We start from the raw sequence: 14864 nt of genomic DNA on the forward strand, positions 1-14864 counted from the left end.
GTGTAAAACGTCTTTGTTGAGCAGTTAACTACATCAACCAACCTCTGGCACTCGTGATATTTGTTAGGATCATATTGATTTAACTGTTTTTGTATATTTTTGCGAGGAGTTAAATCTATGAGACACCGAGTGTTGGAGTGTTTTCAGGGCTTAGCAACTCTATGTTGGGTGTGGTGTAGGGATTGTGTGTGTGTGTGTGTGTGTGTGTGTGTGTGTGTGTGTGTGTGTTCGTGCACGTGTGCTGAATACAGGAAACCATCCCATTATATGACTGAGCGGCTGACAACATGGAATAGTGATTGCAGTTGGCATGGCAATGCTTTGCAGCTCTGTAACACACAATTGCTTTTTAACACAGACCACATGTGATGGGGCTCACCATAGGGGTAGACAAACACACACACACACACACACACACACACGTATATTCCTACCTGCTACAGACTGTCAGACTACGGCAACAGAGTGTGGACAAAAAGAGAAAAACAAACCTTTCATAAAGACTTTTATAAGTGCAAACAAGAGGAGAAACTGCAGCTGGATTGATTTTTAAATGTACAGAGTTTTTACAACTGGCCCCTTACAGTCACAAACTAACCCCCCCCTCGCTACTGATATCACACTGAGACCTCCATTCCTCGGTCCTTAAGTCTTTCATCTGGGCGTTGAATTTCAAAATTCACTAGGGACTGAACCCACACCCTCCAAACTTTCCAAAACAGTCTTCTAACATTTGGTCAGACGCTGCTCAGACGTGTTTCTCAGAGCGTTTGTGTCTTTGAGTGTTGAACTTCAAAATTCAGTGAGTCTAATAAGTATCAAACCCACGTCCTCAAAACATCCAAACACTCCTTTAGGGAGTTGTAAAAATGCACTTGATCAGTATTTGTTAGCGTCTCTTGAGTGTTTACTTCAGGTGTTGCACTTCAAAAGTCAGTGCAACACCTGAGGATGGAGCACAACACCTCAAACCTTCAGAGTGGTCCTCTAACGCCCTGAGCTATTTGGCCAGATATACTTGAGTGATATCAAAATCAAAGTCGCCTCTTCATCTCTCACCCCAACCAAGGTCTGCAGAAACCTGGGTGTCATGTTTGATGAGCGGCTCTGCTCGTGTCTCTTTGCTCTGTACGCCGTCGGAAAAATCAGGCGTTACCTGACTCGAGACTCCACCCACCTCTTAGACAAGGTCATGTTCATCTCTCACCTCACCTTCCTTTGTGCGCTGTCACCCCTGAACAGATGGTCCAGAATGCAGCAGCACGTCTGGTCTTCAATCTGCCCGAAAGGTCACGAGTCACTCCTCTGCTCGTCGACCTCCACTGGCTACCCATGGCCGCCTGAATCAGATTCACGTCTCTAATGCTGCCTTCAGAGAGACTTCTGACTCTGCTCCATCCACTTGAACTCAATCAGCTTAATGCCCCTCCTCAACCACTGCGTTCCTCCAGGGAACGTCGTCCGTCATCACCATCCCTGCACACAAGACGGTCTCAGTCCAGACTGTTCTGGTCTGAGGTTCCCTGATGGTGGAACAAACTACCAAACACTGTCAGAGCAGGAGCGATCCTCTGCATCATCAACAGTCTCTTGAAGACTCATCTCTTCAGAGAGCAGCTCCTCTCCTAACAGCTCTAACTTTCCTAACTAGCTCTGACTTTGCACTTTCACTGCACTTCTTTACTTGATGGCCTTGTACTGATTAAAGACATATAGTACTTAGTACTTACACCAAGGTTTCCTACTGCACTGAGGCTTTAGCGATATCACTGACTTGTAAGTTGCTTTGGATAAAAGCGTCTGCCAAACGAGTCAATGTAAATGTTATACAGAGCTAAAAAGCTTCTGGGTGAAGATCGTTTTCGTTTTAAAACGCCGGTTTGAAATGAAAAGATATTCATGTGCACGCAGCCAGAGGCAAGGCGTTATGTCATGGAAAGTAATGAGTTGCTAACATTTTTGCTGCAACATGGAGGTGGAAGAGTTTTATAAGTGCGTAGGCCCTGGCATTGTGTCGACACTCTGCCGCTGTGGCCCTCGCACTGTGTCACACCGAAAATTAAAGAAGCTGAAAGAAAGAAAGAAAGAAAAATGGGAGAAAAGGAACGGAAAGATGAAATGCACAAGAAAAAAGGTAAAAGAAAGAGTCAGAGACAGGAGAGGAAAACGAGACACAACGCACATAACCCTCCGTCCTCTTCCACCATCACACACAGCGGGCTGCATATCGATGCAGACATCCATACACATGAGGTGACTTTGCTTTACCCATCTGCCTCTGCGGGATGTGAAAGTCATATTCAAATATTCATCCCCTCATGTTTGAGCAAACGGAGCCGCATGTTCCTCCGGCGCCTCGGCAGAGCCTCATCAGTCCTCAAGCTTCAACCTGAGAATACAGACCCGTCTCCCTAATGACTCACTACAGGAGTGGGTCTATTAACCGCTGCCCCGGGTCTATTAAAGCTAAAAGTTGAACATGTAACCACAGGTGACTTCAGCCCTGCACCTTTCCTCTCAGGTTGGTTATTAGAACACGGTTTTCGTTGATTTGATTTTGGTAAAAAAAACGGTGGCAGATCTGAAGAAACTCTATCGATAAAAGTTCTTGAAATTCAGCTGCTGATGTGTTTTTTCCGTCTTGTTGCGTTTTCCCTGTGGTTCCGTTTTTTTTCTGCACGAAAGAAAAAAATTCAGGCGAACCAAAAATATTTTACAGGTAAAAGCCACGTGAGAAGAGCGTCCCACTCATTGGTTCGGTGTGTCTGGGTTCAGGCGCAGGAACACAGGAAGAAGCTCCTGCACAACGTCACGTTTGTCCAGGTCTATGTGAAAGGGAACGTGCTTCGTTGGGAGTCCAGGTGGGATTCATTCTCTGCGGGAGACGATTAGCTCAAACTAGCAGAGCGCAGCTCGGAGTCGGGTCAGATGGAGGTCGGATTACACGCCCACCGCATCCGACCAAAACTTACATAATGTGGACACGTCTAATTTCTTCTCTTTTCAGCCCAAGAATCAAAATCAAATTCCTAAAGATGACGATCAACTGAACGTTTATGATCATATTCCCCCCCAAAAACCTGAAGTCTCTTGTTTTACATCAGTGTGTTACTTTTACTCAGGAACTAATTATATTCAGAACTTTTACTTTTATTATTATTTTCTTTCTTTTATTCTCTCTTTTTGTTTTCCGTTTTCTTTTCTCCTCTCGTCCTCTATGTTTCTCCATTCCTTTCCTTTTCTTCTCCTTTTCCTTTCCTCCATTTCTTTCCTCTTCTCATTTTATGTATTTTTATTTCCTTTCTATCATTTTTTCTCTCTTCCTTTCTTCCCCCCTTACCTCTTTCTTCCTGTTATTATTCTCTCCATCTTCACTTTCCTCTTTTTCCTTTGCCTTTCCCTCTTGTTTTCTGTTGAAATCTGCCATGTTCCCATTAGCTTTGCTTTGACCTTATTTGAGGTACAGGATCCTTATGAAGTGTGTGTGTGTGTGTGTGTGTGTGTGTGTATGTGTATGTGTGTGTGTGTGTGAGTGAGTGTGTGCGTATGTGTGTGTGTGTGTGAGTGTGTGTGTGTGAGAGAGAGAGATATTCGGGGGGCTGGCGATGAATGATGCGCTGGTGTGAAAGCCATTGGACCGTGACTATACCGTAGGTGATAGAGACCCAGTAACATCAATCATACGCACTCACACACACACTCACACACACACACACACTCACACACACACACACACACACACACACTCACACACAAGCACTGACACACAAACTCTCACTCTCTGCCCTCGTTATTCCCAGTCGTAGGGCTTTTCTTGATTTTTAATAAAGGATATCTGCAGAGAAGGTCAAGGTTATTCAATTGTTGGTCATTCATCTCCTCTTTTTGCCATCCCTTGACGCACACACACACACACACACACACACACTGCACAGATCTCTCAATCTTCACTAGAGGCCCCAGCTCTGGGACTCTGCGACTGTGTGTGTGTGTGTGTGTGTGTGTGTGTGTGTGTGCTAGTTCGTGGTGTATGTGGTGTGTGTGCGCGTGCTCGTCGGTGTGAACAATGCAGCCGTCATTCTTGGGTTGTCTGGTTATCCATCACTGGCTTTATGTAGTTCTGCTGCTGCGTTCAGTGTGTTTTATCCACCGCCAGAGTTTTGCGCAGCGTTTAAGAGGTGTCACCGATAATACCACTTCCTGTTTTTATCAGACGCCTGTTTGAACTCTAACACAAACATAAACGGCGTGCAAAATTGGAAAGTGGATGTGCTGCAAGATAAAACCGCAACTGTACATGCGAAGTAACGTGTGGATTGTTGTAACAGATAAACAGGAGGAGCAGGACGGAGTCGGTGCATGAAGCTCTGAGGTTACCGTGGAGACCATTACCACACCGAATATTATTCCAGATTTTGCCTTTGTGGTGTGACTCAGCCACGAGGCGACACGCTCAGACCCTCCTGTGTGATGTTATAGTGGAGGAAACATGTCGATGCCACCGGTCTCATCCCCCACCGAGCGACTGAGCCGCGATGAAGTGTGAAACCTGAATGTCTAATGGGTTTCATTCAGAAATCACACGGACATGAACAAATAAAACTCTCAGTGCGATGTTGTGTCGGTGAAGCCTGTGGTGCGGCAGTTAACCAGGAAGTGATGTCAGGACGCTGTTTGAACAGGTAGATCTGTCAAAAACAAACAGGTGTAAAGAAAGAAAAAATGTTTTTGAAATGATGTTGATGTTGAAATATTTGAATAAACTGTGTGTGTAGTGTGGTGTATCTCAGTAACGCCTTGATGGAAATTCTGCAAATTTGGCACAAACATTCACTAGGCCCAAAGGATGAACTAATTAGACTTTGGGGTCAAAGGTAAAAGGTCAAGGTCACAGTGACCTCACAAGTCACGGTTTTGGCCTTGTGAACGTAATATCTCCGTAACGCGCTCGAGAGAATTTCTTCATATTTGGTAAAAACGTTCACTCAAGGAAAAACTGATTAGATTTTGGCGGTCAAAGGTCAAAGGTCAAGTCGTGGTGACCTCAGATAACACTTAACCATTACTCAAGACTTCACACAGCAACTATGAGAAAATTTCACACAAATGGTTCATATTTTATACGACTGGATAAACAGGGATGTATCCTGAAAGTAGTCTGTGTGGCGGAGGGATACGACCACGAGGAGGTGATTCTAGTTTGATATCGAATGTGATAGTACCACTTTTTTAACTTAGCGTATCGGAGGATGGGTTCAGAAGTGAAACTCTTTACTTCCAGATGAAATGGAGTGTGTAGATTGAAACCCAGGGAGGGTTTTCGACTGGCCTGTGTGTGTTGTGTGTTGTTGTGAATTATACGACTCCTTCCAATGAGTCACTGCCATGAGCTGTGTTTCTAAATATGGTCATCTAAGACCATATAGTCGAGGAGTGGTGTTATTCTTGGATGATATTCAAGGCTCTGAATTTTTATGATTATTTTTTTGTGTGTCTTTTTCATGTGTGTGTGTGTGTGTGAGGCGGATTCTTGCAGGGTGAAGTCATTTCTGGACGTCTCTCAGGCTGCTTCATGGTAACGTGTAAAGAACAGGCCTGTAGTGCGAAGGGTTAAGGTCCCAGTTACTGGGTCAGCGAATGAAAACAGTCAGTGGAGGTTCCTCGGAGTCAAGTTTAACACAAACACGTTACTCACAGTGACGTCGCTCTCAGCTGACTCCGCGCTGTCACTGAACGCCTCTGTGTGTGTGTGTGTGTGTGTGTGTGTGTGGCTGTGGTTGTTGTTGATTATGTGTTTCTCTCAGAGCGAGTGTCTGTCTCGTTGCAGTGGAGGAGCAGGAGGGAGAAAACAAGCAGGCTGTTTTCATGCTTCCTGTAAAACCTGCCGCCTCAATGAGTGATGTCATTCTCCCTTTTGTTTTGCACAGGAAGTGGACAATCTGCTTAACTTTAGTCTGTCACTCGTTAAAAGCTGAGACCGGCGTAATTTGATTTTCTTTCTGGTGCCATTAAAGCCCATTCAATCTTAAATCTGCTAATGCATTAGCTGCGGCAGAGCTGTTCTGTGTGACAAAGGCAAAGGCTCATGGGAGCTGTAGTTTTTGAATGCTGATGAATTAGCAGGAAGAGCCAGTGAGATATTGTGGGAGTGGGGGTGGGGGTGGGGGGGGTCCTCTCATCTCCTTTCTGTGCCTGTAATACGACAATATTAAAATCCTATTTCTAATAAAATTCTATTATTTATTCATGAATTAATAAATGTATTTCTAAATGGTTTATTCAGTGAGTGTTTTAAGCTGTTTTTATATTCCATTTTTAAATCTCAATTATTTATTGATGGATTAATCATTCATTTATAAATTCTTTTTACAATTCCTATTTTTAATGCCTATTAAAATACGAAATGAAGGAACTGTTTTATTACTTTGGTCCTCCATACCAAAGACCACCTGCTTATTAAGTTGCTTCTCTCACCACTAACTGATGTGAAGTGACAATATATTCAATTTTTCATTTTCTTAAGAAAATATATTGTAAAATATATTGTGTGTAAAACTCTTGTTACTTACTAGTAAATCATTACAAGTATTATTGCTGCAATTTGAATATATAGAGAAATATATACAAATATTAATGTATTCATCGTTATATAGTGAAATGGGGGATTTAACAGTTCTATGCGGCGCTGTATACAAGGGGACTCAAGGGGATTCAATTTAATTGATTTGATTTAGTGAGAGAAGGATAACGTGTTGGATTTCAGTCGATATTGTGTCTGTTATTCTAGTGCCTTTAATGTTAAAACCTAAAATTAGGATTATCTTATTACCTATAGCGTCTTATATGATGATGTTCGTTAGACAGGGTGTGACGGAGGCAGACGGTAAGTGAGCGTTCAGGAGATTTGTACCTACGCTACCTGAAGACATGGGGCTCTATGTCTCTTCCTCTCCGTCTCTATCTGCCCCTCTTGCACTCTTTCCATCCATTTGTCTGTCTATCCTTCATGCGTCTGTCTTCTGTACCACATCAATTATTCACCCGGAGCAGATGAATATTTCACAGGGTGCCGGACTCTCTTCCTCCATACCTCATCCAGTCGTCCCTGTCTCTGTTTTATCTCCCTCGCTCTCTCTGTCTCCTCCTCTCTCATCTCTCTCTACCTTTGTGCCTCCTCTGCCTCGGCCACCTTCACCTTCTCATGCCCCCCCCTCCATCTGTGTGTATACTGTATATATATGTGTGTGTGTGTGTGTGTGTGTGTGTGTGTGTGTGTGTGTGTGTTAACCCTGAATATAGTCCTGTGGAATCTGTAAAAGATGTGACTGGCTTCATGCTGTGAACTCCTTGACAGGCTGCCGTCTCTGGTAACCTTTGTGGGCTGTGTGTGTGTGTGTGTGTGTGTGTGTGGCTGTGTGTGTGTGTGCGTGCGTGTGTGTGCTCGCCTTATGCTCGCACATGTGCACAGAAGGTATGAGTGTGTTTTGCCGTCTTCTTCTATGCCAGGCTTTTTTAGTGGGGATTAATGGGTGAGGCGTTTGGAGTGATGGTTTGTTGGGGCTGTAGGAGGCCACTCCAGTCAGCTCCTCATTAACTATGAATGGGATCTACCTTTCACATGTTTTCATAGACAGGCTGAGCCTCTCTGCACATTCACTCGGCTCTCACAGAGTTTTTCACTTAACCAGGAAGTCTGGGAGGAGAGACACAGAGGCAGCTAGGCTAACTCATGATGCTATATCTTTCTTGTGCAGATAGCTAGCTGTCACTCAGGCCAGTACATCTGTGGTAGGTTAGCTAGTAGCGTAGCCATAGCCCGCTAGCTTAGCTACTTTACTTTAAATAGTACTAGCGTCTTCAGGCTAGTACGACCCAGCATCACCCGTATTAGTAGAGAACTTAAACTGTTCCTGAAACATTTTATTTTACTTCTGCTCTTATTTTTGCTGCTTCCCCTTTTTCTTGTTCGTCCATTTCCATCTCAGACTGTCATAACTCAGATTTATGTAAAAACAAAAAGTAGCATTAGCTATGTCTCTGTTTACAGCCTGGTACAAAACGGTTTTGGTCTCTATAGTTAATTTCCTCCTTGATGACAACTGTTCATATAACTCACCTGTTTACATTTTATTAAGACTTAAAGTTCAACATCATTTACTACATAAAGTACATGCTGCTATCTTTGCTTTTTTGCATTAATAATATTCAGTGTTAAAGGAAACAGACATGTACGTCTCTTAGTGACTTTATTGTCTTTTTAGATGAGCATCGTAGTTCTCTTCATATTCACCTTCTAAAGATCTTTGTGGAAGTTTTCAGATTTGTTCAGATGATGTGAAATACAGTTTCAAATTTTGACAAATGTCAGCATGAATGACATCACTGCAGTAATAAGACAAGACAAAAGACAATAGATCTTATGAATGTCATTCCAGAAATCTATAGTAATCACGTTTCATCGTCAAGGAGAAAAAAAAGACGATGAAAACTCTTTTTCCATCGTCTCATCAATATCATCATTTGAATCAGGCATTACAGCAGCATTAGATGAATATTTCTCTTCTAATCTGGGATTAGAGCCAGAGGATCAAACTGTGATAAGCAGGGAGTGATAGGAGAGACGGAGAGGGAGAAGGATAGAGAGGGAAGAAGCGAAGGGGATGAGGGACGGCTCAAAGAGGAGACGACACCAAAGGGAATCTCACGTGTCTGTGAGCGTATGCAGTAAAGTGTACGTGTTGCTTGTGTTTTATTGGCAGGATTTCAGCTTTTACTGTGTGGCCCGTGTCCGGCTGCGCTGCAATCTGTTTGCTCTGTCATTACGGAGAGGCAGCACATTTGGCCCGACACACCCTTAATCTCATGCACTGACTGATGGTGATGATGGTGGTGGAGTGTTCTCCAGGGATCCGGCTCACAGGCTAGTTTGCTCCCTTGCTCCCCTGGCAAAACAATCCGATTATTTTACAATTTGGATATTTCGCCGCAGGGAACAGGGTCGAACGCTCTTTATCTGAAGGTGAAAACAAAAATGAACGCACTGCAAACGTCGGTTACTGCGCAGTTACCAAGAAAGACGGGAGTGAATGCTCAGCTACGGTGCCAGTTGCTGCCGCCAACTCCACTGTTTCGAATGTAAACACGGTGGGAGCGGCGCCGCTGCAACCTTGTCTTCTGCAAATGATGTATATAAACAACTAATTTGCAACAACAAATACGTTTTGCAGCACACGTAATTGTGTCCTGATTAGATTTTCTGTCAATCAGGAAATCTAATGAGGAAATGTGTATTTGGCAAGTGACAAATATGTTGATACAGAGCACACCAGTACAACGTATTTGTATATAGCAAGTATATATTTTATTTTATTAGAGCTGACGCAATTAGTCAAATTAAAGGTGTTTTTTTTTATTATTTGTATCTTAGTTCCCTGAAATATCCACCTCCTCATCAGCAGTGAACAAACACACGAGTGTTTCATGACTTTGGTTTCAGGTCTGCTCTGATAAACAATGTTAATGAGCTTAGTTTGTAAAACTTGCAGTTTTAATTGTGTCATATGGCTCAAAGTTTTAATCTGCAAACTATTGTATTTGGGGAAAGTAATAATGATGTTAGAGCAGGTGGACCGCAGCAGCCTTTAGGGCATGGCACTCTCCATATGTTGGTGAATTTCACCCGCCGGTGTTGCAGGGCCAGTAGACACACGGGGTTTACTGCTTTGTTGTCTTGAAAGTGGTTTTGTGGTTGCTGGTGTGATGGCCAGGTTTATGCTAAGTGCTACGTTGGCACTAACAGCAGAGTTTTGAAAAAGAAGAGAGCTGAAATACACATTAAATACATTTATATTCCTTCACTTTGTCAGATGCTTTTGCTAAAAGTGAGCCACTGCAGATCAAGGAGGCGCCTTTGAGAATAAGTGCCGCAACACTCAGTTTCAGACTCAAGGCTGCAGGTGCATTAAGTAACACAAAGTACAGAGACAGATAAAGAAGGACGAGAGCAGGAAAGGGTGTGTGAGTACTCTCAGAGGATTGATTTTGAGGACGGAGGAAAGATTCTGTTGACTGAAGTGAGTTTGGTAACTCATTCCGCCATCGAGGGACCACACAGGTTTGCTGCCTCGCTGCGGCTGTTGGACTAGTTGTCATCCGCTGACTGATTGTAGTGAATGACGAGAAGACTCATAAATCCGAGCATGTCATGTGTAAATGAAACAGCACACTTGAGTTGTGTACCTACTTCATTGGCTTTGCCGCATTTTATGACTAAATTTGATCAAATTTCATCCACTAATAGTTTATTTTGTTTTATGGTTTTTATGTTTTCAGCATGCCAGTGTGACCACAGAGCCTACAGTGACACTGCAGGCTTGGATAATGAACACACACACACACACAAACACACACACACACACACACACACACATACACACACACACACACACACACACACATACACACACACACACACACACACACACATACACACACACACACACACACACACACATACACACACACACACACACACACACACACACAGTAAGACTGTGTAGTCCGAGGCAGGCTGCGACGTCTTCAGGGCCCCTGATGCTGACGTACTTTGTGCAACAGTGTGTGTGTGTGTGTGTGTGTGTGTGTGTATGTGTGTGTGTGTGTGTGTGTGTGTATGTGTGTGTGTGTGTGTGTGTGTGTATGTGTGTGTGTGTGTGTGTGTGTGTGTGTGTGCTTTAATTTTCTCCTCTTTTCCCTCCCATGCAACAATGGATTACTTGATTGACAGGTGTGACCGCTGTTTACCACGCACGTAGAACAACATTGTGGTTATTACAATTGCCACATGAATATGTTATGCTGGGATCGCTATGGCAACAGTAACATGCACTGTCTTACCCTGAAATGAGTGGGATGTCATGTTTTATTGCCATTCTGACACCAGTGTTTCCTTCATATAAGGCTCAGTCTGAGACACATGTTGTCTCTGCTGGCTGAAAACACACAGTATATTAATAAATTAGCATTTTTCTAATATTGAAATACTTATTTCTGTATCTCAGAAATATTGAGTTCGTTTCATACATGAGTTTTAAATTAAAAGGCTTTATTTTTGTCTGACTAGAAGAGACAATAACCTTCATGAACCCAAAGTTAAGTAGTGTAGGGATGGCTGTGTGCTACGTCAGCGGCGTCTGTGATGCATGAATGAGCCACATGTTGTGCAGCATGAGAGCAGGGAAATCCACTTAAGTGGGGTAGCCTGATGCACATGATGCTACAGGTGCAACACTGGATGTGAGTCAGCTGATGATCAAACAGTAGCAGGCGGCATGACTGATGCTATGCTAACACTTCTTGTTGAGTAGGAGTTTAAATGAGGTGAAGTGAAAACAGGTAAATGTCAGGTAGGGCAACATAATAAACGTGTTACACCACAGCTATAGTTTTAGTTGCTCAACATTTGGGGAACTTTATACATTTATTTGCTTTCTTGTGGAGAGTTAGAGGAGAAGACAGTGACATATCTCATGCTTAAGTGTGGAAATAGTTCGATTAGCTTAGCATGAATGCTAGAAGGAGCTAGCCTTGGTAAGGGTGACCAGATGTCTCCGTTTCCAAGGACAGTCCCCATTTTTGGTGGCCTGTTCCCGGCTTGAGCTGTCCCTGGAAATGTCCCCGTTTTTAGTGTTTGTAATTAAAAACAGACGTCTAGTATTGTGCTTGTTTTGGCTAACAGAGGGGGCTGGCTGCTAGCTAAAACAGCTTTAGAAGAGAAGCTAAGACGATCAAAATAGACATCCAATCTGATTTTTTTTGTTGTTGTTATCTCTAGGCAGAGAAAGGATACTTACAAAAACAAACATACCCAAAGCCCCCCAGCCGGAACTTGAAAAAATTGTTTTTATGATGCAAGAAGTGAAAAAGAAGAAGTTGCCCGATGAACTCCACGTGACAATAATCACGACCAAACTAAAGGAATATAAATAATTGAGAAATAGATAGACAATAGGACTTCATGACTGCTTGAAAGGTAGGAAGTCGTCATTTAATCACTCAGCCTTCACAATGGTTTATTACAGTGAAACAGTTACTTGGTCAAAATACGTGACTGTCCACCTTTTTTTATATCATAGATAAAAACATTTTAATGATATATTGAACGCCGAACTGGAAATGTCCCCGGTTTTCATTTCAGATATCAGGTCACCTTAGGCTGGGTTTATTTGGCAAGAAATAGGTACAGCACATAAATTGTTCAACAAACGAGTGTGGCAATGATCTTCTCGTGTACCTCTTGGGAAGAAAATGAATAAGCATATTTCACTAAATGTCAAAACTATTCATTTAAAGTGAATTAAAATTAGCAGTAGCCGTGTAAAAGATATACAAAATATGGCTGTGGATTCAGGGTGGTGCCCCTGAGACACAACACAGCACTGCTAGTTTGGATATAGCACACCCAGGGAAGAAAGAAAGATGACTGTAAACAAGAAAGAAATTAACTATAACCAAAGAGAAGGTGACAGCCAGGAGTAAGAGAAAGGATGATACAACCTTAGCGGGGAGTCGGGCCAGGTAAATTCCTTCTGATGACCCTCAGTGTGGATGTTAGGTAGGAGTCCAATTAGCATAATCTATCATCTTTAAAGGGAATCTGGCAATCAGCATTTGATACGGTGTGTGAATTTTCAATGTTATTGAATATGCCTAAGGGAGCAGAAAATCATCTCAAACTGCCCAATATGAATTACATGTACGGTTCAGCTGTTCCACCTGTGCTGCAGGACTGGTGATTTACTTCATTCAGAGTCGCTTTTCATGAAATGTTAATGATTTGAGTTTGGAAATGGCCGATCAAGGATTTTTTTAAAAGTAGAAATTCAAACTCTTTTATTGAATCGGCAGTCAAAAGGAACAGAAGCTGGTTTATTGCAAGTGAAATAGTCTGAAATGAAGTAGAAAAGTGAAATATAGCACAGAGTTGACTGCTGGCACAGCCCGACATCAGCTGCAGTGCATCTTAACACCGTCAGAAACCTGTCACACTTGATCCCGTTGTAGTAAATCTAACATTCCAGTTACAACTACTAGATGTCCCATGATCTGACTGACACAGAGCCTCCCTGATGTAAGAATCGATCTCACAAGATAAAAGTCTGACAAGCAGCAGCTTCTGTTTTCCAGGCCGCAGAAACTCCAACCTCTCAGTTTGATGCTGACTCTTTTGTTTTGCTTCGGTTGCTTGCAGCTTATGGAATTTCACCATCATCTCTGAATATCTGCTTGAGTTTTAACAAAAACAATGAAAAGAGATCATATTACCGCAGTTTTTATCTATCTTTTAGAAGAGATTTTAAAGTCCTTTTTTACTTGTTTTTAAAGATCTAAATGGTTTGGGATTTGGGAATCAGATTCTTTGTCGTTTTATAATCCTTCACACGCTCTCAGATCTTTTACTGTCAGGCAACGACAGCTGAAAACCTATTTATTTAACTTTGTTTTTAATTAATTCTCTCATATTTTACTATTCTCACTGGTTTCTGTTTATATTTACATATTTTATCATCTTCTGTCTTTTTATTGTCTATTTTCATTTGGTTTAATTGTTTTTATTGTAAAGCACTTCGAGCTACATCTCTTGTATGGAAAGTGCTCTATAAATAAAGTTGTTATTATCATTATTGTTATTATTTAACTTCTGTCTTCTCTCTGTCCTACAGATTAACAGACCTGACGGGCTCGCTCACAGACGGACCAGTAAACTATAAATACAAGACCAAATGCACTTGGCTAATAGAAGGATAGTAAGTATCAATGTTTTCGCCCTCTTCCTCTCATCATTAATCTTACTTACGTCCACTTGGTTAAAAACAGGGATTTTTTTGTGTGTGGCTTAAGGGCTGCAGATAAAGAGAGCTTTATTACTGTGCAAATAGAGGGAGTTTGTCTTCCAGTGTGGTTACTGTGCACCAGAGTTGCTTTGCGCACATTAACTGCTCAGAAAACCGTGCCACACCGTCTGAATGCACACAGTGATCGCTCTGTAATGATATGTAAAGTGCTGTATGTGGTTTATTCTGCTGTTGCATGCTTGCACTAAATGTTAGGTATACAATGGCCCTGTAACAGAATGAGAACTGTAAAAAAAAAAATAAAAAAAAATCATTATCTTCTAACACATCTGGAAACAATAAATGGTTTGTTTTGGATTATCCCTTTAATGGCCTCTGTGCGTATCCTCTGGGATGTTAGATTGGCTTTAGGCGAAGGACTGAAGATGTTTCTTATCTCCTTGGGAACCATTAAAGGACAGTTTGGGTTCAGTAACATATTAGAGAAGACGATTAAGAGTATTTTTAGCCGTACTGGCGGCATTTCTCGGTGGCAATAAATGGTCTCACAGGTGAAGTCAAGTTAATTTCATTTACAAAGCCCACAACCACAAATTTGCCCATAGGGCTTTAACAGTTGGATGGACTGCCATGAAATTTCGTGCAGATATCTATGATACCCCCCCCCCCCCCAACTGTGGATTTATACTGTACTTGGTTACCTTGACTTTCTGTTTTGCACAGATGTGTTCACATCTTTCAGAGGAAACAAGTCTTAATGCTGCAACGGAGATTTATAGGTCTTTACTTATAAATCTGAAATAACTGGATTTTCGTTATTAGTGACGACACACACATTAAAGGCATGTTTACAGCTGATTGTGATGACAGCTTTTTAGATGTCTCCTTCACATTGCTGTTCAGTTTTCTATTGATATTTATGGCTTCGAGAATGTGACGTTGGTGACACCCTGACCTTGATTTGGCGCCACCATCAGGACCAAATTACACCTTGACACTTGACACGTCCAA

At 42.2% G+C, this 14864-nt stretch overlaps 1 protein-coding gene across 1 annotated transcript in view; it reads left to right on the top strand.

Moving 5' to 3' along the window:
- Positions 1-14864, top strand: part of LOC111223898 (attractin-like protein 1) — a 243612-nt gene that overhangs the window by 14117 nt on the left and 214631 nt on the right. Inside the window, exon 2 of the mRNA XM_022748196.1 lies at positions 13722-13805. Within this exon, the coding sequence (XP_022603917.1) occupies positions 13722-13805 (84 nt within the window). The remainder of the gene's footprint in view (positions 1-13721; positions 13806-14864) is intronic.

The sequence above is a fragment of the Seriola dumerili genome, unplaced genomic scaffold, assembly GCF_002260705.1.
Source record: "Seriola dumerili isolate Sdu_G_001 unplaced genomic scaffold, Sdu_1.0 BDQW01000120.1, whole genome shotgun sequence".
Classification (NCBI taxonomy): domain Eukaryota; kingdom Metazoa; phylum Chordata; class Actinopteri; order Carangiformes; family Carangidae; genus Seriola; species Seriola dumerili.